This window comes from Notothenia rossii, assembly GCF_949606895.1.
Source record: "Notothenia rossii genome assembly, contig: scaffold_126, whole genome shotgun sequence".
NCBI classification, from domain to species: Eukaryota; Metazoa; Chordata; class Actinopteri; order Perciformes; family Nototheniidae; genus Notothenia; species Notothenia rossii.
The window spans coordinates 42,501-66,951 of NW_027639814.1; the positions used below are offsets into that span (position 1 = coordinate 42,501).

At 49.6% G+C, this 24,451-nt stretch overlaps 2 protein-coding genes across 4 annotated transcripts in view; one reads left to right on the forward strand and one right to left on the reverse strand.

Moving 5' to 3' along the window:
• Positions 1-2,717, reverse strand: part of LOC307027365 (retinol dehydrogenase 12) — a 14,528-nt gene extending 11,811 nt beyond the window's left edge. The window contains exon 1 of the mRNA XM_079695600.1: positions 1-2,717. This exon is cut by the window's left edge and continues 76 nt beyond it. Coding sequence (XP_079551726.1) covers positions 1-69 — 69 coding nt within the window. The 5' untranslated portion in view covers positions 70-2,717.
• Positions 2,718-2,889: 172 nt separating this feature from the next.
• On the forward strand, positions 2,890-14,294 carry LOC307027362 (piggyBac transposable element-derived protein 4-like). Of its 3 annotated transcripts, XR_013804605.1 has the most exons (9): positions 2,891-3,029; positions 4,004-4,110; positions 4,240-4,320; positions 4,605-4,786; positions 8,069-8,253; positions 9,681-9,973; positions 10,049-11,795; positions 12,244-12,930; positions 13,033-14,294. XR_013804605.1 is itself a non-coding variant. In XM_079695597.1 (8 exons), exons 2-7 carry the CDS (start codon positions 4,008-4,010, stop codon positions 11,785-11,787), a joined length of 2,568 nt encoding a protein of 855 aa, XP_079551723.1. In that variant the 5' UTR covers positions 2,890-3,029; positions 4,004-4,007; the 3' UTR covers positions 11,788-11,795; positions 12,244-14,294. The 3 variants fall into 3 exon arrangements, 2 of the variants coding, with proteins under 2 accessions (XP_079551723.1, XP_079551722.1); XM_079695597.1 differs by having other exon boundaries at positions 2,890-3,029; positions 10,064-11,795; positions 12,244-14,294; XM_079695596.1 differs by having other exon boundaries at positions 12,244-14,294.
• Positions 14,295-24,451: the final 10,157 nt, after the last annotated feature.

Sequence of the window (24,451 nt, forward strand, 5' to 3'; positions counted from 1 at the left end):
CGACCCCCCGCCACCGGGCCATGGCAGCACCAGGTATCCATCAGAACCAGCAGAACCCGCAGCCTTCATCTTGCAGGAAACACACTGAGCCTCGGGACCCAGGGGGATTAACGGAGATTAGAGAAGATTATCCACAAACTGCTGATCCTGGACCAGTTACCGCTGGACAGGAAGACACGTTAACACTGACACCACCAATGGGGCGAAGCCTGCGAGCTAGTTCAGGCAGTCAACTCGAGAACTTATGCTGCATTCACACATAACGCCCCTTGCCACTCTACAACCAACCAAGCAGAGTCTCTTTAATATGCCGCTCTATTTAACCTGCCAGATCTCTCTCCATGCTTTGCTTGCTGCTGCTGTTGCTGCAGCGACTTCCTGCTCCACCACCACCCCAGCTTCCACCCCCCACCACCCCAGCTTCCACCCCAGCTTCCACCCCCCCACCACCCCAGCTTGCACCCCAGCTTCCACCCCCCCACCACCCCAGCTTCCACCCCAGCTTCCGCCCCCCCCACCACCCCAGCTTCCACCCCAGCTTCCACCCCCCCAGCTTCCACCCCTGCTTCCACCCCCCCAGCTTCCACCCCAGCTTCCATCCCCCCAGCTTCCACCCCAGCTTCCACCCCCCCCAGCTTCCACCCCAGCTCCCACCCATGCTACAGACGTTAGTGCAAAATCTACAGCTCCTCTACCACAACCATCAGCAACAAGTGGACATGGAGAATTACATGAACTACATGTTGCTAAATCCACTGCGGAAAATAAACAGAAGCCATGGCAACCATGCTCGGGGGGTCTTCTTCGCTGCTTTTGGTGTAATTTGTGGCAGAAGTACAGCGCCACTTACAGGCCCGGCATATGTTCTACAGTGTTTCCAGCGGGTCGAGCGGTCTCGTGTGAACGGACATGTTAATTGAGCAGAATGCGTGTGAACGGAAGACTTTTTTAAAAATTGAATTTGGTTCGTTTGCGTTCCTGTGGGGTCTGAAGGGGAGGGGGACGTGGAGGTGTGAGACTGAAGCTGTTGGGAGGTGTCCCGGGGGATGGTGTCAGGACTGAACTCTTTGTCTCCAAATCTACAGTAGAACTGATTCAAATCGTTTGGAAGGAGTCGGTTGTTAATAGTGAGGCAGTGAGGCTTTTGGTTTGTAAAATGACTAATGTTTGAATGTCATTACCTTCACATCAGTTATTTAGTCAGCAGCAACAGAACAACAACAGCAGAAATCAGATATTTGTAAATATTTAGACATTTCTTTTGTTTGTTAAAGCGTCAACTCGTGACGTCACTCCGAAGATCCGCCCCCCACAACAAAACTAAGATGGCGGCCTGCACCGAGCGTGTGCGGCATGTTGAAGGCGCCTCGCGGCCTCCACAGTGTTTGTTTGTTGTGTTTGTTAGTCATTGCACCGTGAGGGAACGGGAGGCGTCTATCGTTATTCCAACCCAGTTTAGATTTAACCACGCCCACTTCCGCATTACGCAAGGATTGACGTAGCTCTACGCGATAGCGTCATAGACACGGCACACCCGCGAAATCTGAATCTGACAAGCAAAATACTGTCCTTATAGACAAGTTATTGAGCCGTTTCCGCTCTACATCCTGAACTCCTCCCTTCGATGCAATGCACTTCCGTTTTGGCGGACTGGGTTTGTTTTGCTAGCTAGCTCCGTTGTGCCGACAAAGCACTGATATCGCAGAGACAAAGAGGATATAACAATTACAACATGAAGAAAAGTGGTTCGGGAACTACGTGTGCAGTAGTTGGTTGCAATCACTCGAGAAAGCACCTGAACGAGTGGTTAGATAGAGAGTGCTACGACCACAAACCAGCACCCAGCACCCAGCCATGTTGTTCATTAAATACAGATAAACACAACAAATACTGCATGCATTGTATTTTTTAATATTATATATGAATATTTTCATAGTGATGTAATTGTGTGGGCTGCTTTTATATTTTAATTTGTAATACCTGTTAGGATTAAACATGTGATCTTTCTTGTTGAAGCCATTTCTTTAGTTTCCTCTAAACAATTAATTCATTCAGTGTTATTTATGTACAGTATGAGCTTAATATGAATGATGAACTGTGTTAAAAGAAATTGTAGCACTCTAAGGAACATATGAAATGCAATAATGCAATAACAGTGCAATAATGAAATTCAATTACATCAAACTTTATTTTCACTCAAACAGTACAGGCACATATGATATATTGCACAGCATAAAGAGATCATGTAAATTGTGCATTATGTAAACAACAGACAACTGTTGGCTCCTGTGGGCATGACCTAAATAAGGCAGTTTATTTTGGTTTTAAAATGCTGAGATATATTGTTGCTGTGCAAATATTGATATGCCTCGGAGGCCTCCAGACTGTCCATTGCTTTTCCATCTATTGCCATGGATTGAACGAAGTAGGAGCACATTTTGCTGTACGTTATGCTGGGCCACGTCGTCATGTTATCCTCCCAGTTTTGCACTGAATTCGGGTGGGGGAGAGTAACGCCATCTCCAGTCAAAGAAGTAGAATCGTGTTCCCAAGCTAGCATCACTGTTAGCATCGAAATCGCTGTGTTTACACCAGTGCCCGTCTGACTGTTTACATCGGTTTACACCGACAGACGCTGTGCAAAAGACTTCCGGCGGAAATGAATTGCATTTGTGTAGGGTTATGGCGCTACCCGTGGTTTGTCGCGTAAACTTGTCTATAAACGCTGCACTGCCGAAGATGAAGTCTATGACGCTAAAGCTACGTCCTTGCGTAATGCGGAAGTGGGAGTGGTTAAATCTAAACTGGGTTGGAATAACGATAGACGCGAACGGGAGCCCCTTTAAACCATACTTTAAACACTGAAAACCCGCAGCAGGAAGGAACTTTTCAATGACCAATCAGAGGCCGCGCTGTCTGAGAGGAAAGTGACGTCAGATATGTGCGGGCCAATCACCCGAAGGCGGAAGTCCCGCCCCTCGTCTCCTCAACCGGAGCGCACGCAGAAGAGCCAGAACCCGGAGCAGCAGGTAAGAAACACATCAAGTAAGACATGCATTAAGATAGCAATGTATTAAGATAGGAATGCATTCAGATTAGTAAAACCAGCACGGCCCGGTTCTCCTCAGGTCCGGGTCCCGCACACCAGCTGAGGGAGCGCTCGGTTTACAGCTCGGGTTAGCCCCTCTGTTTACAATACAATACAATGGGGCGTTATTGGCGCGACCACGTGTTAAACATGGTATCATCAAAGCATTCCGCACAGGTCGTTGTAACAGAACAAAACAAAGAGACACACTAACATGTCTCCTGCTAGCCTGTAGCCTCCAGGCTGCAGCGAGGGTTAACTCTCTGCAACCCGGTACTAGTATCTATCTACACTAGAATCTATCTACACTAGTATCCAGGACTTTAGTACTTAAAACCGGCGCTGTTTTTACTTTAACCTGCACTCACATCTGCTCACTTCTGTAAATATATTGAACATGTTCATTCAAATGCACAACTTTATGTCAACATCCTAGTGTATTCTCTGTTTATGTTTGTTATCACGTGACGAGCAGCGCCTTGTGGCGCGCGGCTGAAGTGAATCTGGTGTGATCTGATCTGCTTTAGGACTTCATGATGTAGATGTTTTAATTGTTCCTCAGATAACATGTTATAAATGTCTCAGAGATATTCTCTTAACACAGGGTACTGCCAGGGTCAGGGTCTCTAGGGTCAGGGTCGTCAGAGTGTCCAGGGTCAGGGTCTCTAGGTTCAGGGTCTTCAGGGTTAGGGTCTCTAGGTTCAGGGTCTCTAGGTTCAGGGTCTCCAGGGTCAGGGTCTCTAGGGTCAGGGTCTCTAGGTTCAGGGTCTCCAGGGTCAGGGTCAGGGTCTCTAGGGTCAGGGTCTCTAGGTTCAGGGTCTCTAGGGTCAGGGTCTCCAGGGTCAGGGTCTCTAGGTTCCTCCCCCGTCTGAGAGAAACGTGTCAATAAAGTTTCTTTTTGAAATGTTTCCATAGCAACATGGATACGGAGCTATTAATGGAGTGTGTGGAGGATGAGCTGGAGCCATGGCAACAGGTGGAGGAAGATGATGAAGATGAAGAGGAGGAGTACTGTCAACCAGGTGAGAAAACAGACAATAACTCATCTTCATCATCACACTCTTCATCACTCTCTTCTTCATTTGTTGTTTTTGTTGACCTCGTGTTTAGTGGCGGGTGTGTTTGATTAATACCTGTCTGTTTTTCTGTAGAGGACAAATTTCTGTCTCCTCTCCCAGCCGCTGAGACCCCGCCCCCCCCCAGGCCCACTCCACCTGCCCCCCCTCCAACAGGTGTGTGTGTGTGTGTGTGTGTGTGTGTGTGTGTGTGTGTGTGTGTGTGTGTGTGTGTGTGTGTGTGTGTGTGTGTGTGTGTGTGTGTGTGTGTGTGTGTGTGTGTGTGTGTGTGTGTGTGTGTGTGTGTGTGTGTGTGTGTGTGTGTGTGTGTGTGTGTGTGTGTGTGTGTGTGTGTGTGTGTGTGTGTGTGTGTGTGTGTGTGTGTGTGTGTGTGTGTGTGTGTGGTAATAGCCTGCAGATGAACGTTAGCTCGTTGCTAACTCTTAGTTTCCTCTCTTCAGCGTCTCCTCTCCTGCAGCTCGTCTCCTCCTCCTCCCTTTCTCCCTCATCCTCCCTTCCCCCCTCCACCTCGGCCCCCCCCCTGATGTCTCAGCCCCCCCTTATCCTAACGCAGACGGCGGGGGGGACGTTCCTTCTCCCAGCAGGGACTCACCAGGGCTCCCCCATCCTCCTCACCACACAGGTGAGCGAAACAAACACACCCTCTCCGTTTTACTGTTTGTAGGGACTCACCCTGTAGGGACGCACTCAGTAGGGACTCACCCTGTAGGGACTCAGTCTGTAGGGACTCAGTCAGTCGGGACTCACCCTGTAGGGACTCAGTCAGTAGGGACTCAGTCTGTAGGGACTCAGTCAGTCGGGACTCAGTCAGTCGGGACTCACCCTGTAGGGACTCAGTCAGTAGGGACTCAGTCTGTAGGGACTCAGTCTGTAGGGACTCACCCTGTAGGGACTCAGTCAGTCGGGACTCAGTCTGTAGGGACTCACCCTGTAGGGACTCACTCAGTAGGGACTCAGTCTGTAGGTACTCAGTCTGTAGGGACTCAGTCAGTAGGGACTCACCCTGTAGGGACTCAGTCTGTAGGGACTCAGTCAGTCGGGACTCACCCTGTAGGGACTCAGTCTGTAGGGACTCAGTCAGTCGGGACTCAGTCAGTCGGGACTCACCCTGTAGGGACTCAGTCAGTAGGGACTCAGTCTGTAGGGACTCAGTCTGTAGGGACTCAGTCTGTAGGGACTCACCCTGTAGGGACTCACTCAGTAGGGACTCAGTCTGTAGGGACTCACCCTGTAGGGACTCAGTCAGTCGGGACTCACTCAGTAGGGACTCACTCAGTAGGGACTCAGTCTGTAGGGACTCAGTCTGTAGGGACTCAGTCTGTAGGGACTCAGTCAGTCGGGACTCAGTCAGTCGGGACTCACCCTGTAGGGACTCACTCAGTAGGGACTCAGTCTGTTGGGACTCAGTCAGTAGGGACTCAGTCTGTAGGGACTCAGTCAGTCGGGACTCAGTCAGTCGGGACTCAGTCAGTCGGGACTCACCCTGTAGGGACTCAGTCAGTAGGGACTCAGTCTGTAGGGACTCAGTCTGTAGGGACTCACCCTGTAGGGACTCAGTCAGTCGGGACTCACCCTGTAGGGACTCACTCAGTAGGGACTCAGTCTGTAGGGACTCAGTCTGTAGGGACTCAGTCAGTAGGGACTCAGTCTGTAGGGACTCAGTCTGTAGGGACTCAGTCAGTAGGGACTCACCCTGTAGGGACTCAGTCTGTAGGGACTCAGTCAGTCGGGACTCAGTCAGTCGGGACTCACCCTGTAGGGACTCAGTCAGTAGGGACTCAGTCTGTAGGGACTCAGTCAGTAGGGACTCAGTCTGTAGGGACTCAGTCAGTAGGGACTCACCCTGTAGGGACTCAGTCAGTAGGGACTAGCCCTGTAGGGACACAGTCAGTAGGGACTCAGTCTGTAGGGACTCAGTCTGTAGGGACTCAGTCTGTAGGGACTCACCCTGTAGGGACTCAGTCAGTCGGGACTCACCCTGTAGGGACTCACTCAGTAGGGACTCAGTCTGTAGGGACTCAGTCTGTAGGGACTCAGTCAGTAGGGACTCACCCTGTAGGGACTCAGTCTGTAGGGACTCAGTCAGTCGGGACTCAGTCAGTAGGGACTCACCCTGTAGGGACTCAGTCTGTAGGGACTCAGTCAGTCGGGACTCAGTCAGTCGGGACTCACCCTGTAGGGACTCAGTCTGTAGGGACTCAGTCAGTAGGGACTCAGTAGGGACTCAGTCTGTAGGGACTCAGTCAGTAGGGACTCACCCTGTAGGGACTCACTCTGTAGGGACTCACCCTGTAGGGACTCAGTCAGTAGGGACTCAGTCTGTAGGGACTCAGTCAGTAGGGACTCAGTCTGTAGGGACTCAGTCTGTAGGGACTCAGTCTGTAGGGACTCAGTCAGTAGGGACTCACCCTGTAGGGACTCAGTCTGTAGGGACTCAGTCAGTCGGGACTCAGTCAGTCGGGACTCACCCTGTAGGGACTCAGTCAGTAGGGACTCAGTCTGTAGGGACTCAGTCAGTAGGGACTCACCCTGTAGGGACTCAGTCAGTAGGGACTCAGTCTGTAGGGACTCAGTCAGTCGGGACTCACCCTGTAGGGACTCAGTCAGTAGGGTCTCAGTCAGTAGGGACTAGCCCTGTAGGGACTCAGTCTGTAGGGACTCAGTCAGTAGGGACTCAGTAGGGACTCAGTCTGTAGGGACTCAGTCAGTAGGGACTCACCCTGTAGGGACTCACTCTGTAGGGACTCACCCTGTAGGGACTCAGTCAGTAGGGACTCAGTCTGTAGGGACTCAGTCAGTAGGGACTCAGTCTGTAGGGACTCAGTCAGTCGGGACTCAGTCTGTAGGGACTCAGTCTGTAGGGACTCAGGCTGTAGGGACTCAGTCTGTAAGGACTCAGTCTGTAGGGACTCAGTCTGTAGGGACTCAGCCTTTAGGGACTCAGTCAGTAGGGACTCAGTCTGTAGGGACTCAGTCAGTAGGGACTCAGTCTGTAGGGACTCAGTCAGTCGGGACTCACCCTGTAGGGACTCACCCTGTAGGGACTCACCCTGTAGGGACTCAGTCAGTAGGGACACAGTCTGTAGGGACTCAGTCTGTAGGGACTCAGTCTGTAGGGTCTCAGTCAGTAGGGACTCACCCTGTAGGGACTCAGTCAGTAGGGACTCACCCTGTAGGGACTCAGTCAGTAGGGACTCAGTCTGTAGGGACTCAGTCAGTCGGGACTCACCCTGTAGGGACTCAGTCAGTAGGGTCTCAGTCAGTAGGGACTAGCCCTGTAGGGACACAGTCAGTAGGGACTCAGTCTGTAGGGACTCAGTCAGTAGGGACTCAGTAGGGACTCAGTCTGTAGGGACTCAGTCAGTAGGGACTCACCCTGTAGGGACTCACTCTGTAGGGACTCACCCTGTAGGGACTCAGTCAGTAGGGACTCAGTCTGTAGGGACTCAGTCAGTAGGGACTCAGTCTGTAGGGACTCAGTCAGTCGGGACTCAGTCTGTAGGGACTCAGTCTGTAGGGACTCAGGCTGTAGGGACTCAGTCTGTAAGGACTCAGTCTGTAGGGACTCAGTCTGTAGGGACTCAGCCTTTAGGGACTCAGTCAGTAGGGACTCAGTCTGTAGGGACTCAGTCAGTAGGGACTCAGTCTGTAGGGACTCAGTCAGTCGGGACTCACCCTGTAGGGACTCACCCTGTAGGGACTCAGTCAGTAGGGACACAGTCTGTAGGGACTCAGTCTGTAGGGACTCAGTCTGTAGGGTCTCAGTCAGTAGGGACTCAGTCTGTAGGGACTCAGTCAGTAGGGACTCAGTCTGCATCATGACTCACAGCAGGTTTCAAGAACGGTGATTTCTTTGCATTTAGGAATTGTTTATTTCTCTTTTCTTGCCACTTTGCCAAATAAGCCAATTGCAACAATGGCAGGCAGGAAAAAGACTTGTACCACTGAGGAGGTACTGGCCATTCTGGCTGAAGATAGCGGGGCAGCTATTTTACCGGTCGACTCTGAGTCGGACGACGAGGACCTCCTGCAGCCAGAACTACACCCGGACAGTAGTGACTCTGATTATGTACTTCCACCATCGGAAAGGTATGTCATCTCTTTTTTATCCATTACTTGGTGTAAGATTATTCATCTATCCTGCAGTGAATTTAGTCACACACTCAAACTGGATGGTATGTTGGCTTCCCCAGCACAGGGCTTATTTACCTCAACATCCATATAGTGTTGTCTGTTTGGAGTTATGTGTTCAACAGTATAGGCCAGCTGCGAGGGGGGGGGGGGGGGGGGGCTGCTGCGAAGGCACCAAGGTTGTTGAGGACTTTGTAGGTGAAAAGTAAGATTTGAAAGTCAATGCGGTTTTTGATGGGGAGCCAGTGGAGGTCGTGGAGGATGGGGTGATGTGGTCGGAGCGTAGCGGAGAAAGAAAGATATGAGGTAGAGCTGCGTGTCATCAGCAGTGGACAGTCAGGCTGCTGATGGCGGTGCCAGTGGTGCAGATCAGGTCCAGTGTGGGACCTTTTTTATGGGTAGGAAAATCAACATGTTGTGTGACATTGAAACAGTTGAGTATGTCCAGGAGCTCTGAAGCGGTATTGGAGTCGTTTGAGTCGACATGAATATTGAAATCACCAAGTAATAATACAGATGGAGAGATGGAGCAGAGTTGTGTGAGGAATTCAGCAAGGTCCGAGGGGAAAGCAGGGTTTGGTTTGGGGGGACGGTAAATGACTGCTGTAACCAGGGGGTTTGGACCAGACAGTTTAAATGCAAGGTGTTCCAATGAGGAGGGGGAAGGGATGTGTATCGCAATTGTTTTTATATTATTTCTTAGAATTGTGGCAATTCCACCTCCACGCCCATGGTGCCGGTTTTTCAATATATGTGTATCCTGGGGGTGTTGTCTGGTTGAGGGAGAGGCATTCCTGTGGTTCTGTGATACAGAGAAAGTCCAGATTATTGTCAGTGATGAAGTCATTGAGAATGAGAGCCTTGTTGTTTAGAGACCGGGTGTTGAACAGAGATAGTTTGAGATGAGGTTGAGTTTGAACAGGCTGGGGTGCTTTGGGAAGGGGGCGTAGGCAGGCAGAGTGCACGTGTTGGTTGTTGTGCTGATGAAGTGGAGGGGGTGTGTCAGTGCGCGCAGCGGACCAGGGGGATGAGATGGAATGATCGGACCGGAGTAAACAAACTTTCGTCCGGAGCTTCGTGAATGTATTTGGGTCGTTGTAGCAGTCCATGTTCACTGATGGCGGAGATCATCGACGGGCATGGTGCAGTGGAGGTGTGCTTCAGCTGGAGTAGTTCCGCCATGGAGTAACAAACCTCTTGAGAGGATTAATGTCAGACAGCAGGAACTTCTCAATAAAATAGAATATAATAGAAATAGAGCAGAATAGTCTTTATACAACGTAATTGGAATATTGATATTTATCCATCCATATAATGTTACGTGTCTGTTTGGAGTTACTGTTTCAAAAGTGTAGGCCAGTGAATTCATCTATTTGTTTTTACAGTGATGAAGATTACGAGCCTAAAATGGCTTCTGCTCCCCCCTCACCTCCTCAGCCATCATCGCCTGCTTCCACTCAGCTGAGACCATCCACACGTACCCCTCCTCAGCCATCATCGCCTGCTTCCACTCAGCTGAGACCATCCACACGTACCCCTCCTCAGCCATCATCTTCTTCATCTGATTCCGAATCACCCAAAGAGACGCAGCACAAAAGAAAAGGAAAAGCGTCATATAAATCAGCCGCACCCAGGAAGCGTGGCCGAGGCCTGTCTCCCCGAGGTGGGTCCCCCAGAGGTGGGTCCCCCAGAGGGGGGTCCCCCAGAGACCTTTCTCCTCGAGGTGGGTCTCCCCGAGGCCTTTCTCCTCGAGGTGGGTCTCCCCGAGGCGGGTCTCCCGAAGGTGGGTCTTCCAGAGGTGGGTCTCCCGAAGGTGGGTCTTCCAGAGGTGGGTCCCCCGAAGGTGGGTCTCCCAAAGGTGGGTCTCCCGAAGGTGGGTCTCCCAGAGGTGGGTCTCCCAGAGGTGGGTCCCCCTCTTCCAGAACGACAGAGGAAGACCTCAGGTGGCACACCAGAGAGGAGAAAGACCAAAGACCAGAGCCAGGCAGGTTCATGCCAGCCAGGGTCCCCGGCCCCGCGTTAGACCCCATCACAGCGTGGTCTCCCCTCTCCCTCTTCAGAATGTTCTTCAGCTCCTCCGTGGTCCAGAGGCTCGTCGACAACACCAATGCAAACGCCCTGAAGAGGTCACAGGCTGGAAAGAAGTACGTTTGGAAAGAGCTGACTGGGAGGGACTTTTATGTTTTCCTGGCCATTATCATTTTCTCCGGCCTCGTCCACGTCCACCACAGATCGGACTACTGGAGGAAGAAATGGCCGTACAACTTCCAATTCCCATCTGAGAAAATGTCCCGGGCACGCTTTGAAGCCATCTTGTGGTCGCTGCACATGAGCGACCCTGAAGAAGACAAGGAGAACGAGCGCAAGAGGAACACCCCCGAGTACGACAGACTCTTCAAGATCAAGCCCCTCTACACGGACATCGTTACTGCCTGCAAAGCACATTTCCAGCCCTATCGGAACATTTCAATAGATGAGAGGATGGTGGCCTCCAAGGCCCGCGTCAGCATGAAGCAGTACACGAAGGACAAGCCCATAAAGTGGGGGCACAAACTGTTTGTGCTGGCGGACTCCTCAACGGCATACACCTGGAACTTCTTTGTGTACACGGGGAAGAGTGAGTCCACCACGGGCCGTGGACTCAGCTACTCCTCCGTGATGGACCTCCTGCCTCTCCCTCTGCTCGGTCAGGGCTACACACTCTTTGTGGACAACTTTTACACCAGCCCTGCCCTCTTTGAGGATTTGTCCACAAAAAACATTGGCTGTTGTGGGACCATTAGAAAAAATAAAATGGAGTTTCCACGGACGGAGTTGAATGACCTACCGAAAAAGGCAGAAAGGGGAGATCTGCGGTGGATAAGGAGAGGCAAAATCCTGTTCGTGAAGTGGATGGACACCCGTGAAGTGTCCATGTGCTCCACAGTGCACGAGGCCTTCAGCGGACAGACTGTCCAGCGGAAAGTGAAACAGGCTGGTGTGTGGCAGACGAAGACTGTTCCTGTTCCTGACGCCGTGCTGGACTACAACCGAAGCATGGGCGGCGTGGATGTGTCAGACGCTTTGATTGGGTACTACAGCGTTCACCACAAAACCATGAAGTGGTACAAGACTTTTTTTTACCATTTTATGGAAATTGCAGTGGTGAACAGCTTCCTTCTCTACAAGGAGCTGCACAAGATAAGGAATGACCCCGCCGGGACGAAGCCACACACCCAGAAGTCCTTCAGGGAGAAGCTGGCTGCAGAGATGTTGGAGTTTGCTGGAGTCCCTACAGCAGAAGCAGCACCAGCACCATCCCCCCCACCGCTCACATGCATGCCCATGTATTATGGGGAAGATGCCTCCGCGTCCAGGAAGTACTGCAAGAACTGCTCTAATGCTGGCTACAAGAGGGTGAAGACACCTGTGTACTGCAGGAAGTGCATGGTCCCTCTGTGCTTCACTTCTAGAAAGAACTGTTTCAAGGAGTGGCACGACCAAACACTGTAACATTCAGGGTACGATATGATATACTTTATTGTCCCTGTAAGGACATTTGTTCTGGACTCCGTCCTGCAGTTCCGTGTACATGTACATATACAAACATAGACATTAAGAGACATATCATCAGTCATACACCGTTTGAACAAACACAATACACAGACGCACATACTGACAATGGCAACCTATTGCACACACACACACACACACACACACACACACACACACACACACACACACACACACACACACACACACACACACACACACACACACACACACACACACACACACACGTGTTTTATTCATTTGGCCTGTAACTTTCTTGAAATAGAAAGCAAAAATGTTGGTTTCTCAATTAGTTATAAATATGTAAATTTGCAAAAATAATTTACGTAGTTTGTGACCCATTGCAATTTAAATATGATCCTGTTAACATGTTGTTACTTTTGTTTACATTTGCAGATTGATTCGTCAGTAATCAGTCTGATGTCTGAAGAAGGTCTGGCAAAGTACATCCCACATTACGGAGACAGACTGGCAGCTGTAGCCTTCTGCCGCAACAGCCATTGTGGAGATTCAGTATCATCTAGACGAGGTCCACTGGACAGAATAAGGGCAAAGTGTTGCTCCAGACAGCAAGACCGTTAACAGACAGCTGAATGGGGATCAAGTCAAAGGAAACTAAAATGCAAAGAGACAGGCAAAGAGATTAGAAATTGGGTGGATGAATTTCAGTGAAGGCGACAATGCTTTCAAACAGGTGCCAACTGTAAAGGGCGGGACCCGGCATGTCTGACAGGCAGACACAACTCAGAGAAATCCAAGAAATGGCTGAGTCCCTTTTTTCCCAAATGGTCTCTGCAAGTCTCTAAAACTGACAGACCATGTCCGCAGGATCCGAGACTTTGCACAAAACGAGATTGACCCAGATTGTACAGTTGAGGATCTGTATGAAAAACCCAAGTGACTCAGATTGTACCTTTGCACCAAGAGAAATGTTCAAGAGGCAAACAGCTTTACTGATGCTTCACCAGGAACACCCTCAGAGGTCATAAGAAGCCCTTCACACGATGTGAAAGAGACAAAAGGAGAACGAGGACCTACTGGATGTGTTGGATGCACATGACTGCCACCTGCTGGCCACTGAAGGTAACATTGCTGGCCTCGTGTCTCAGTTGGGTCACAAGAGCCTAATCCAGACACCAATGTTTCTAATTGACTGTTGGAAGCTAATCTTATAAACCTTGGCAGATACTTTGTATCCACAGAGGCTCGTTGAAATAGTGGAAGAACGAATCCCAACTCCAAAGCGTGTAAAAGACCTTCTGGAATATCCCAAAGAGATGACAGCCCCTCAAAACACTGTGGCAAGGCGTTTGCTGAAGTGCATCGGTGAATCTGACAACACCACTCCTCCGGCTCTCCGGTTCTGCACGGGGGCTGATATGCTGCTGGGACACGGCATCACAGTTCCATTTATAGACACTTCCACATTCCAGTGTCGACCCCGGGCACATGCATGTGGGTGCTATCTGATGTTACCAGTCAACTACCAAAACTACCCAGACCTCCGCAATGACTTTGATCTTATTCTAAGAAGCTCAGTCTGGGTAATGGACATCATCTAAGTCACGAGCCTAAGAGCACATGCACACAATTGCGAGGTCGGATGTGCTAATGTATCTTTTAATTGATTTGATATTCACTTTAGTCGTATCAGTCTTATCCAGTATCTGAACAAGCTGAGTGAAAATGGCTATGGACCCACACAACAGACTTGGAACCTTATTCTTTCCAGTTTCCACATTGCCATTATTATCAGAGCTTGTTCAAGCATTTTTGAAATGTTATCAGAATTATAGTTGAAACTACTAAATTCACTTTAGTTAGATCAGTCTCAACGATTCTCTACCTAATTCACTTTAGTTAAATCAGTCTCAACGATTCTCTACCTAATTCACTTTAGTTAAATCAGTCTCAACGATTCTCTACCTAATTCACTTTAGTTAAATCAGTCTCAACGATTCTCTACCTAATTCACTTTAGTTAAATCAGTCTCAACGATTCTCTACCTAATTCACTTTAGTTAAATCAGTCTCAACGATTCTCTACCTAATTCACTTTAGTTAAATCAGTCTCAACGATTCTCTACCTAATTCACTTTAGTTAAATCAGACTGTCAGATCCAATGTTTGATATGTTTTCTGTTCTTCTTAATATGCACACCAGTATGAAAATGGGTTAGTTAAAGTTAAGCTTGTTTCTGATTTTTAATGGGCCTACCACTATTCAAATACCAATTCATTTTGATAATTACAAGTTGGAAATATTTGTTCCAACATGAATAAACAGTTTAAGAATATCATGTTGTTTGTATTTATCTCATGCATTGCAGGCCGACACTAGTTGCTGGTATACTTTGAACAGAGTGTTGTCACATTGTTACCTGCAGACCAAACCCTAGCAAACATAAATATGAGTGAAACCAAAACTTGAATAAAATAATTACCACATTTGATTGTACATGTGCATCCATGAAGCCACTGACAATACACGGGAAATGTTGTACCACTAAGGTGACATTAGCACTAGGAGTCTAGCACCAGGAGTCTAGCACCAGGAACCAGGAGTGTAGCAACAGGAGTGTAGCACCAGGAGTCTGAAACCAGGAGTCTAGCACCAGGAACCAGGAGTGTAGCACCAGGAGTGTAGCGCCAGGAGTGTAGCGCCAGGAGTCTAGAACCAGGAGTCTAGCACCAGGAGTCTAGCACCAGGAGTCTAGCACCAGGAGTCTGGAACCAGGAGTCTAGCACCAGGAGTCTAGTACCAGGAGTCTAGAACCAGGAGTCTAGCACCAGGAGTCTAGCACCAGGAGTCTGGAACAAGGAGTCTAGAACCAGGAGTATAGCACCAGGAACCAGGAGTGTAGCGCCAGGAGTCTAGCACCAGGAGTCTAGAACCAAGAGTCTAGCACCAAGAGTCTAGTACCAGGAGTCTAGCACCAGGAGTCTAGAACCAGGAGTCTGGAACAAGGAGTCTAGAACCAGGAGTATAGCACCAGGAACCAGGAGTGTAGCGCCAGGAGTCCAGCTTCAGGAGTCTAGCACCAGGAGTCTAGAACCAGGAGTCTAGCACCAGGAGTCTAGCACCAAGAGTCTAGTACCAGGAGTCTAGCACCAGGAGTCTAGCACCAAGAGTCTAGTACCAGGAGTCTAGCACCAGGAGTCCAGAACCAGGAACCAGGAGTCTAGCACCAGGAGTCTAGCACCATGAATCTAGAACCAGGAGTCTAGCACCAGGAATATAGGACCAGGAGTCTAGTACCAGGAGTCTAGCACCAGGAGTCTAGTACCAGGAGTCTAGTACCAGGAGTCTGGAACCAGGAGTCTAGAACCAAGAATCTAGCTCCAGGAACCAGGAGTCTAGCACCAGGAGTGTAGCGCCAGGAGTCTAGCACCAGGAGTCTAGAACCAGGAGTCTAGCACCAGGAATATAGGACCAGGAGTCTAGTACCAGGAGTCTTGTACCAGGAGTCTAGCACCAGGAGTCTAGCACCAGGAGTCTAGCACCAGGAGTGTAGTACCAGGAATATAGCACCAGGAGTCTAGGACCAGGAGTCTAGCACCAGGAGTCTAGCACCAAGAGTCTAGAACCAGGAGTCTAGCACCAGGAGTCTAGAACCAGGAACCAGGAGTCTAGTACCAGGAGTCTAGCACCAGGAGTCTAGAACCAGGAGACTAGCACTAGGAGTCTAGCACCAGGAGTCTAGCACCAGGAGTCTAGAACCAGGAGTCTAGCACCAGGAACCAGGAGTCTAGCACCAGGAGTCTAGCACCAGGAGTCTAGCACCAGGAGTCTAGCACCAGGAGTCTAGCACCAGGAGTCCAGTACCAGGAGTCTAGCACCAGGAGTCTAACACCAGGAGTCTAGCACCAGGAACCAGGAGTCTAGCACCAGGAGTCTAGAACCAGGAGTCTAGCACCAGGAGTCTAGAACCAGGAACCAGGAGTATAGTACCAGGAGTCTAGCACCAGGAGTCTAGAACCAGGAGACTAGCACTAGGAGTCTAGCACCAGGAGTCTAGCACCAGGAGTCTAGAACCAGGAGTCTAGCACCAGGAACCAGGAGTCTAGCACCAGGAGTCTAGCACCAGGAGTCTAGCACCAGGAGTCCAGTACCAGGAGTCCAGTACCAGGAGTCTAGCACCAGGAGTCTAACACCAGGAGTCTAGCACCAGGAACCAGGAGTCTAGCACCAGGAGTCTAGAACCAGGAGTCTAGCACCAGGAGTCTAGGGCTGCAGTCCAATAGTCCAAAAATCGTCTCTCCCTTGACCTCTGAGTGAAAGGTCACGGGGTTAAGGGATAGTGGATAGGAGAATTCAAAAGGACTTAGGAGAAGAGACTGCGGTACTTTAGAGAATCCGACTGCACTTTCACTATCCAACGTGTTCATGATGCGCCAGCGGACGTCCTGAATGTGCGTCTGCTGCTGTGGGGAAACTATGGAAACTACAGTTTTCTATACAGAGGACTACAACATGGATGTTTAATAAGAAGGAGGGACTCATCTAGAGACTCTGCACCGTGCTCTGATGCTGTTGCTTTATGCTTTATGAACAACAGAGAAACAGATTCTTCATGACCAAAGCTGGAATTGAAATAAAAAGGAAAGTGAAACTTCTGCTCGGCACCCTCTCCCTCCGGTCCACATTAATACAAATGATCCCAATACGTATGATTGATGAAAAGATCTTAAAATCAATAAATGTATTTATTATAAACGTTAGTCTTTAACACCTATCACTGTGTACATCATTCAAACATCTTTTAAAAGTTGAACACACCCCACACAGCTCAGTGAAATGTTGACTTTATTTGATCATTTCAGTAAAAACTAACGTTCATATTTCTCTTTTTGATTATAATACTGATGAACGTTCAAAACAAAGCATTTTGGCAACTTACCACATACGTTTTAAAAAGCTTAATAAGCACCGTAACTTTCATGATATCATTTCTCCGTCATAATCGTTTGTTTCCGTGAACGGCCGACTGTTGTGTGACGGCAAATGCTGCGGCTGCAATGCATTGTGGGGCAGCATTTTCTCCTCTCCTTTCGGTGAGGGAGGTCCAGTGGTTCCTAAGCTAAAGGAGGTTATAAAGGAAGTTTGAAACCTCCTTTCCTTTCATTTGGAGAATTGGAACGGCTCTTATCATGGCTGCCACTGAGGGACTTCAGGGTCATTTCACTCCGTTAGGAAGGTTCCTAAGAGAAATGGACTATTGGAACGCAGCCCTGGCGTTTCAGCAAAAGTTGAGCAATGTTCAACTTTTGAAGCTTCTGAAGCTTTCGGTGGAAGCGTCAGCCAATCAAATCATATGCCAGTACAAGCTCTAGCCAATCAAACCGCTGCTTGTGTGTCAGGGGCGGGAGATTCATGTGATTGGTTTTTGGTCGAGTTTCAGACACGCCCGCCGGCAAGCTTTTTCCAAAGCCGCTGTGTGGACGGGCCGTGAGGGAAAGAGCTGCCGCAAAATCGGCAGGCGGCGAGCTAGCCCTAGGGCCCTGGGAGCGTGATGACGAAGCATAATTTTTTAAGGAAATCGTTTTTTTTTAAAATTATAATTACTTTCTGTGAAATGTATTATGTTTTTGTCATTATTACAACAAATACACACTTGCAACTGATAACACTGGCAATGATTTTATATTTATTAGACTATAGAAAAAAAGATCATGCTCCAAATAAGTGGGGGTACGACGTACCCCCGCGTCCAACGCCCACTACACCACTGCTTACCATCATCCAAGGTTAGTTTTCACTATAAGTAAAAAAGAACTTTTGGACGGACACTATAATTCAGTTTTTTACTTTGTTCAATCTGAATTTTCTTTGAAATAAAAAACATCTATGTTGAGGTTTAGGATGGCAGCTTCTTCTTACGCTGCACTCGGAGAGAAATATTGGAGACGGAGACGATGAACTGTTTAGCCCTTGAGCATGATTTATTCCTCTGCTTCACGGGTGATTCCTTCGCTCAGCCGAGCTAACTTAGAACTAACATAGACAGTGTACACGTGCATCAGGTGAACACACCCCCATTTACATGACGCAAGCCTGGTCCGCACGTAGCACGTAACACTACAGTGCCTCACAGTGGTACAATAACAGTATTACATCCCTATAGTACAGAATAGACACAATCTCTCTATACATACAATAACTGAGGACATGTGTAAACATTTCCCTTAACACCCCCACTTGTTCTCAGGTTGCTGTACTCCAAAAATGTAAACAAAATAACAAAAAGAAAATGTGGACCTCCTCTCACATTTTGAACTCCAAAAACGATTCCAGCAAACTTCTTCAGTTTGAGCTTAGTGACAGTTCTTATGTCTGCCACCATCTCTTCAGTAGGGCAGGACAGCAGAGTTACTTTCCCATCCTTTACAGTTGATCTTATTTCCCTTAACAATCTATATTGATTCTGACTTTTCTACATCCAACTCACAGGTTTATCATTACTTTGAGAAAAAAGATTATTAATTCAACCCTTTTAGAAGATCAATCAATCAATCAATCAATCAATCAATGTTTATTGATATAGCCCAATATCACACATGTTACATTTGTCTCAGTGGACTTCACAGTTTGTACAGAATATCAGTATGACAATACGACACCCTCTGTCCTTAGACCCTCTGACCTTAGACCCTCTGACCTTAGACCCTCTGTCCTCAGACCCTCTGTCCTTAGACCCTCTGTCCTTTGACCCTCTGTCCTTAGACCCTCTATCCTTAGACCCTCTGTCCTCAGACCCTCTGTCCTCAGACCCTCTGTCCTTAGACCCTCTGTCCTCAGACCCTCTGTCCTTAGACCCTCTGTCCTTAGACCCTCTGTCCTTTGACCCTCTGTCCTTAGACCCTCTGTCCTTAGACCCTCTGTCCTTTGACCCTCTGTCCTCAGACCCTCTGTCCTCAGACCCTCTGTCCTCAGACCCTCTGTCCTTAGACCCTCTGTCCTTAGACCCTCTGTCCTCAGACCCTCTGTCCTTTGACCCTCTGTCCTTAGACCCTCTGTCCTTAGACCCTCTGTCCTTTGACCCTCTGTCCTTAGACCCTCTGTCCTTTGACCCTCTGTCCTCAGACCCTCTGTCCTCAGACCCTCTGTCCTTAGACCCTCTGTCCTCAGACCCTCTGTCCTTTGACCCTCTGTCCTTAGACCCTCTGTCCTTAGACCCTCTGTCCTTTGACCCTCTGTCCTTAGACCCTCTGTCCTTTGACCCTCTGTCCTCAGACCCTCTGTCCTTTGACCCTCTGTCCTTAGACCCTCACATCGTACAAGGAAACACTTCCAGAGAAACCCCACAGTTTAAAGGGGAACATGGAGAAACCTCAGGGAGAGCAACAGAGGAGGGGTCCCTCTCCCAGGACGGACAGACGTGCAATAGATGCCGTGAGTAAATCACGAGGATGTCAACAATCTTGTGGGAGCCATCAGGGAAGTAGTATGGTGAGAGTCTGGCAGGAGCGCAGAGACAGGTTCAGCCACGACTCAAAGTCCAGGACTCAGGATAGAGGATCCAGGACTCAGATCAGGACTCAGGACCACAGCAACAGGATTAGCCTGGACTCAGGATCCCGGCGTAGATAAGATATGGTCATTTGTTCTGGGAATGTCATTTTCGAGCCTGAGACCTGAAAAACAGGCTCAGGGCTAAACAGGTTAACTTTTGTCTAGTTTCTGAACAGATATGAGGAACTGTGAGGGCTAACAGCTAACGGCTCACGTTGTTTTTCTGTGGTTCTCATTGAAGATGACGTCACGGCTCCGCCTACACTGCGTTACTATAGTTACTGCCCCAGCTACTAAACTGTAATGGAAACGCAGCATAAAGCGAGCCAGTCCTAACAAGGCCTAACAAGGCCTAACCATACCGAGCGAGGCCCTGTAGTGGAAATGCGCCATTACAGGCCCGGCATATGTACTTCAGCGTTTCCAGCGGGTCGAGCGGTCTCGTGTGGACGGACACGTTAATTTAACGGAAGACTTTTTAAAAATCAAATTCAGTTCGTTTGCGTTCCTGTGAAAATGGGGTCTGAAGGGGAGGGGGACGTGGAGGTGTGAGACTGAAGCTGTTGGGAGGTGTCCCGGGGGATGGTGTCAGGACTGAACTCTTTGTCTTCAAATCTACAGTAGAACTGATTCAGATCGTTTGTAAGGAGTCGGTTGTTAATAGTGAGGCAGTGAGGCTTTTGGTTTGTAAAATGACTAATGTTTGAATGTCATTACCTTCACATCAGTTATTAAGTCAGCAGCAACAGAACAACAACAACAGCAGGAATCAGATATTCGTAAATATTTAGACATTTCTTTTGTTTGTTAAAGCGTCAACTCGTGACGTCACTCCGAAGACCCGCCCCCCCCACAGCAGAACAACAAAACTGAGATGGCGGCCTTCACCGAGCGTGTGAGGCATGTTTAAGGCGCCTCGCGACATCCGTAGGGTTTGTTTGTTGTGTTTGTTAGTCATTGCACCGTGAGGGAACGGGAGCCCCTTTAAACCATGCTTTAAACACTGAAAACCCGCAGCAGGAAGGAACATATCACCGACCAATCAGAGGCCGCGCTGTCGAGAAGGGTCTAGCTGCAGCCGCGGACAGTACAGTACACTACACGCCACTACACGACACGCCCACCTGACACGACACTACGGTGGCTGAGAAGGGTCTAGCTGCGGCCGCGGACGAGAAGCCCCTCACTGCTCGATGTGGGCGGGAGCTCAACGTGGGCGGAGCTTCACAGATGACGCGTTGCATCCTGTTTCCCGGGTAGCAGTTCTCTTCCCTCCCTTCAATCTATCCCTTCCCTTCCCCCCATCCTAACCCTAACCACTCCCTTCCTTTTTTGCTTAATCCTAATCTTCCTTCCTCCCAAACCTAAACCCGAAAACCTCTCCTCCTGTCGTGTAGTGTCGTCAATTCGCTTTTAACGGTAGTGCCTCTCAGCCACCGTAGTGTCGTGTCAGGTGGGCGTGTCGTGTAGTGTTGTGTAGTGTCATGTAGTGTCCGCGGCCGCAGCTAGACCATGGCTCTTTCTCATTTCTCTAATCCCCCTCCTCGACTCCTCGACTCCTCGGTCCTCCGGTAGTGACCCGGAAATGAATTTCAGCGCGCCATGTTGAAGGACATCTCATTTCTCTAAATGCACTTCGAGGACCGAGGATCGAGCGTCGAGGAGGCTCTCTGGAGGAGCTCTAACCGAGGAGAAAGGAGAGAGGAGAGAGGAGAGAGGAGAGAGGAGAGAGGAGGCTCTCTGGAGGAGCTCTAACCGAGGAGAGAGGAGAGAGGAGAGAGGAGAGAGGAGGCTCTCTGGAGGAGCTATAACCGAGGAGAGAGGAGAGAGGAGAGAGGAGGCTCTCTGGAGGAGCTCTAACCGAGGAGAGAGGAGAGAGGAGAGAGGAGAGAGGAGAGAGGAGGCTCTCTGGAGGAGCTCTAACCGAGGAGAGAGGAGAGAGGAGAGAGGAGGCTCTCTGGAGGAGCTCTAACCGAGGAGAGAGGAGAGAGGAGAGAGGAGAGAGGAGAGAGGAGGCTCTCTGGAGGAGCTCTAACCGAGGAGAGAGGAGAGAGGAGAGGAGAGGAGAGAGGAGGCTCTCTGGAGGAGCTCTAACCGAGGAGAAAGGAGAGAGGAGAGGACAGAGGAGAGAGGAGAGAGGAGGCTCTCTGGAGGAGCTCTAACCGAGGAGAGAGGAGAGGAGAGAGGAGAGAGGAGAGAGGAGGCTCTCTGGAGGAGCTCTAACCGAGGAGAGAGGAGAGAGGAGAGGACAGAGGAGAGAGGAGAGAGGAGGCTCTCTGGAGGAGCTCTAACCGAGGAGAGAGGAGAGAGGAGAGAGGAGAGAGGAGAGAGGAGAGAGGAGGCTCTCTGGAGGAGCTCTAACCGAGGATACACTGATGGGTCCTCCACGGCTCCTTCGTGGATGCATTTCCGGGAACAGAGATGTTTCAAAGAGTCGTGACGCACGGCCGGACTGATCTCAGCCAATCACAGCTCTGCATGCATCGTCTGGATATTATTTTATTAACTGCTTTCATCACGACGCGATGTTTCCAGAGAGAACAGCTGAGAGGTCCGTGCAGAAAGCAGAGCAGTGTGTATAATATATATCACTCAGTGTAACAGCCCTACTCTCTGTCTCTGCTTTAGTTTAGTAGATATCTACAAACAAAGAGTCCAGATGATTCTAAAACCATTTAGTGCTTCACAAAATAAAATACACAACGACAGTAGCCTGTTTTAGGAGCTGTGTGTGTGTGTGTGTGTGTGTGTGTGTGTGTGTGTGTGTGTGTGTGTGTGTGTGTGTGTGTGTGTGTGTGTGTGTGTGTGTGTGTGTGTGTGTGTGTGTGTGTGTGTGTGTGTGTGTGTGTGTGTGTGTGTGTGTGTGTGTAAGTGGTCATGAACACATCTGTCCATCAGACAGAGGGCTGCTGTGCCTCCTGTCATCATTAATGGACGTCTCTTTAAAATGACCGCTCAGAGGAGAGGAGTTCTCATTTCTCTAACCGCCTGCTGCTTTCCCTCCTCTCTCCTCGGTTCCCCTCCTCGGCTCCTCCGCTCGCATCTCCTGTGGGCGGGACTAAGTCTCGAGGATAGGAGTCGAGGAGGGTAGTTAGAGAAATGAGAAAGGGCCCAGGCGCTGTCTGAGAGGAAAGTGACGTCAGATATCTGCGGGCCAATCACAGGAAGGCGGAAGTCCCTCTCCCTTCGCCTCCTCAACCGGAGCGCGTCCCCAGAAGAGCCAGAACCCGGAGCAGCAGGTAAGAAACACATCAAGTAAGACATGCATTAAGATAGCAATGTATTAAGATAGGAATGCATTAAGATTAGTAAGACCAGCACGGCCCGGTTCTCCTCAGGTCCGGGTCCCGCACACTAGCTGAGGGAGCGCTCGGTTTACAGCTCGGGTTTGCCCCTCTGTTTACAATACAATACAATGGGGCGTTATTGGCGCGACCACGTGTTAAACATGGTATCATCAAAGCATTCCGCACAGGTCGTTGTAACAGAACAAAACAAAGAGACACACTAACATGTCTCCTGCTAGCCTGTAGCCTCCAGGCTGCAGCGAGGGTTAACTCTCTGCAACCCGGTACTAGTATCTATCTACACTAGAATCTATCTACACTAGTATCCAGGACTTTAGTACTTCAAACCGGCGCTGTTTTTACTTTAACCTGCACTCACATCTGCTCACTTCTGTAAATATATTGAACATGTTCATTCAAATGCACAACTTTATGTCAACATGTTGATATTTACCTTCTAGTGTATTCTCTGTTTATGTTTGTTATCACGTGACGAGCAGCGCCTTGTGGCGCGCGGCTGAAGTGAATCTGGTGTGATCTGATCTGCTTTAGGACTTCATGATGTAGATGTTTTCATTGTTCCTCAGATAACATGTTATAAATGTCTCAGAGATATTCTCTTAACACAGGGTACTGCCAGGGTCAGGGTCTCTAGGGTCAGGGTCCTCCAGGTTCAGGGTCTCTAGGTTCAGGGTCTCCAGGTTCAGGGTCTCTAGGGTCAGGGTCTCTAGGTTCAGGGTCTCTAGATTCAGGGTCTCTAGGGTCAGGGTCTCTAGGTTCAGGGTCTCTAGATTCAGGGTCTCCAGGGTCAGGGTCTCCAGGGTCAGGGTCTCTAGGTTCAGGGTCTCCAGGGTCAGGGTCTCTAGGGTCAGGGTCTCTAGGTTCAGGGTCTCTAGATTCAGGGTCTCTAGGGTCAGGGTCTCTAGGTTCAGGGTCTCTAGGGTCAGGGTCTCCAGGGTCAGGGTCTCTAGGTTCCTCCCCCGTCTGAGAGAAACGTGTCAATAAAGTTTCTTTTGAAATGTTTCCATAGCAACATGGACACGGAGCTGTTAATGGAGTGTGTGGAGGATGAGCTGGAGCCATGGCAACAGGTGGAGGAAGATGATGAAGATGAAGAGGAGGAGTACTGTCAACCAGGTGAGAAAACAGACAATAACTCATCTTCATCATCACACTCTTCATCACTCTCTTCTTCATTTGTTGTTTTTGTTGACCTCGTGTTTAGTGGCGGGTGTGTTTGATTAATACCTGTCTGTTTTTCTGTAGAGGACAAATGTCTGTCTCCTCTCCCAGCCGCTGAGACCCTGCCCCCCCCCAGGCCCACTCCACCTGCCCCCCCTCCAACAGGTAAGTGTGTGTGTGTGTGTGTGTGTGTGTGTGTGTGTGTGTGTGTGTGTGTGTGTGTGTGTGTGTGTGTGTGTGTGTGTGTGTGTGTGTGTGTGTGTGTGTGTGTGTGTGTGTGTGTGTGTGTGTGTGTGTGTGTGTGTGTGTGTGTGTGTGTGTGTGTGTGTGTGTGTGTGTGTGTGTGTGTGTGTGTGTGTGTGTGTGTGTGTGTGTGTGTGTGTGTGTGTGGTAATAGCCTGCAGATGAACGTTAGCTCGTTGCTAACTCTTAGTTTCCTCTCCTCAGCGTCTCCTCTCCTGCAGCTCGTCTCCTCCTCCTCCCTTTCTCCCTCATCCTCCCTTCCCGTCTCCTCCTCCCCCCCCTCCACCTCGGCCCCCCCCCTGATGTCTCAGCCCCCCCTTATCCTGACGCAGACGGCGGGGGGGACGTTCCTTCTCCCAGCAGGGAGTCACCAGGGCTCC

Coding starts and splice junctions, on each gene's coding strand:
- LOC307027362 (XM_079695596.1), top strand. CDS start 4,008: ATGGATACGGAGCTATTAATGGAGTGTGTGGAGGATGAGCTGGAGCCA. Junction 4,111..4,239: donor GGAGGAGTACTGTCAACCAG/GTGAGAAAACAG, acceptor GTTTTTCTGTAG/AGGACAAATTTCTGTCTCCT. Junction 8,254..9,680: donor GTACTTCCACCATCGGAAAG/GTATGTCATCTC, acceptor TTGTTTTTACAG/TGATGAAGATTACGAGCCTA.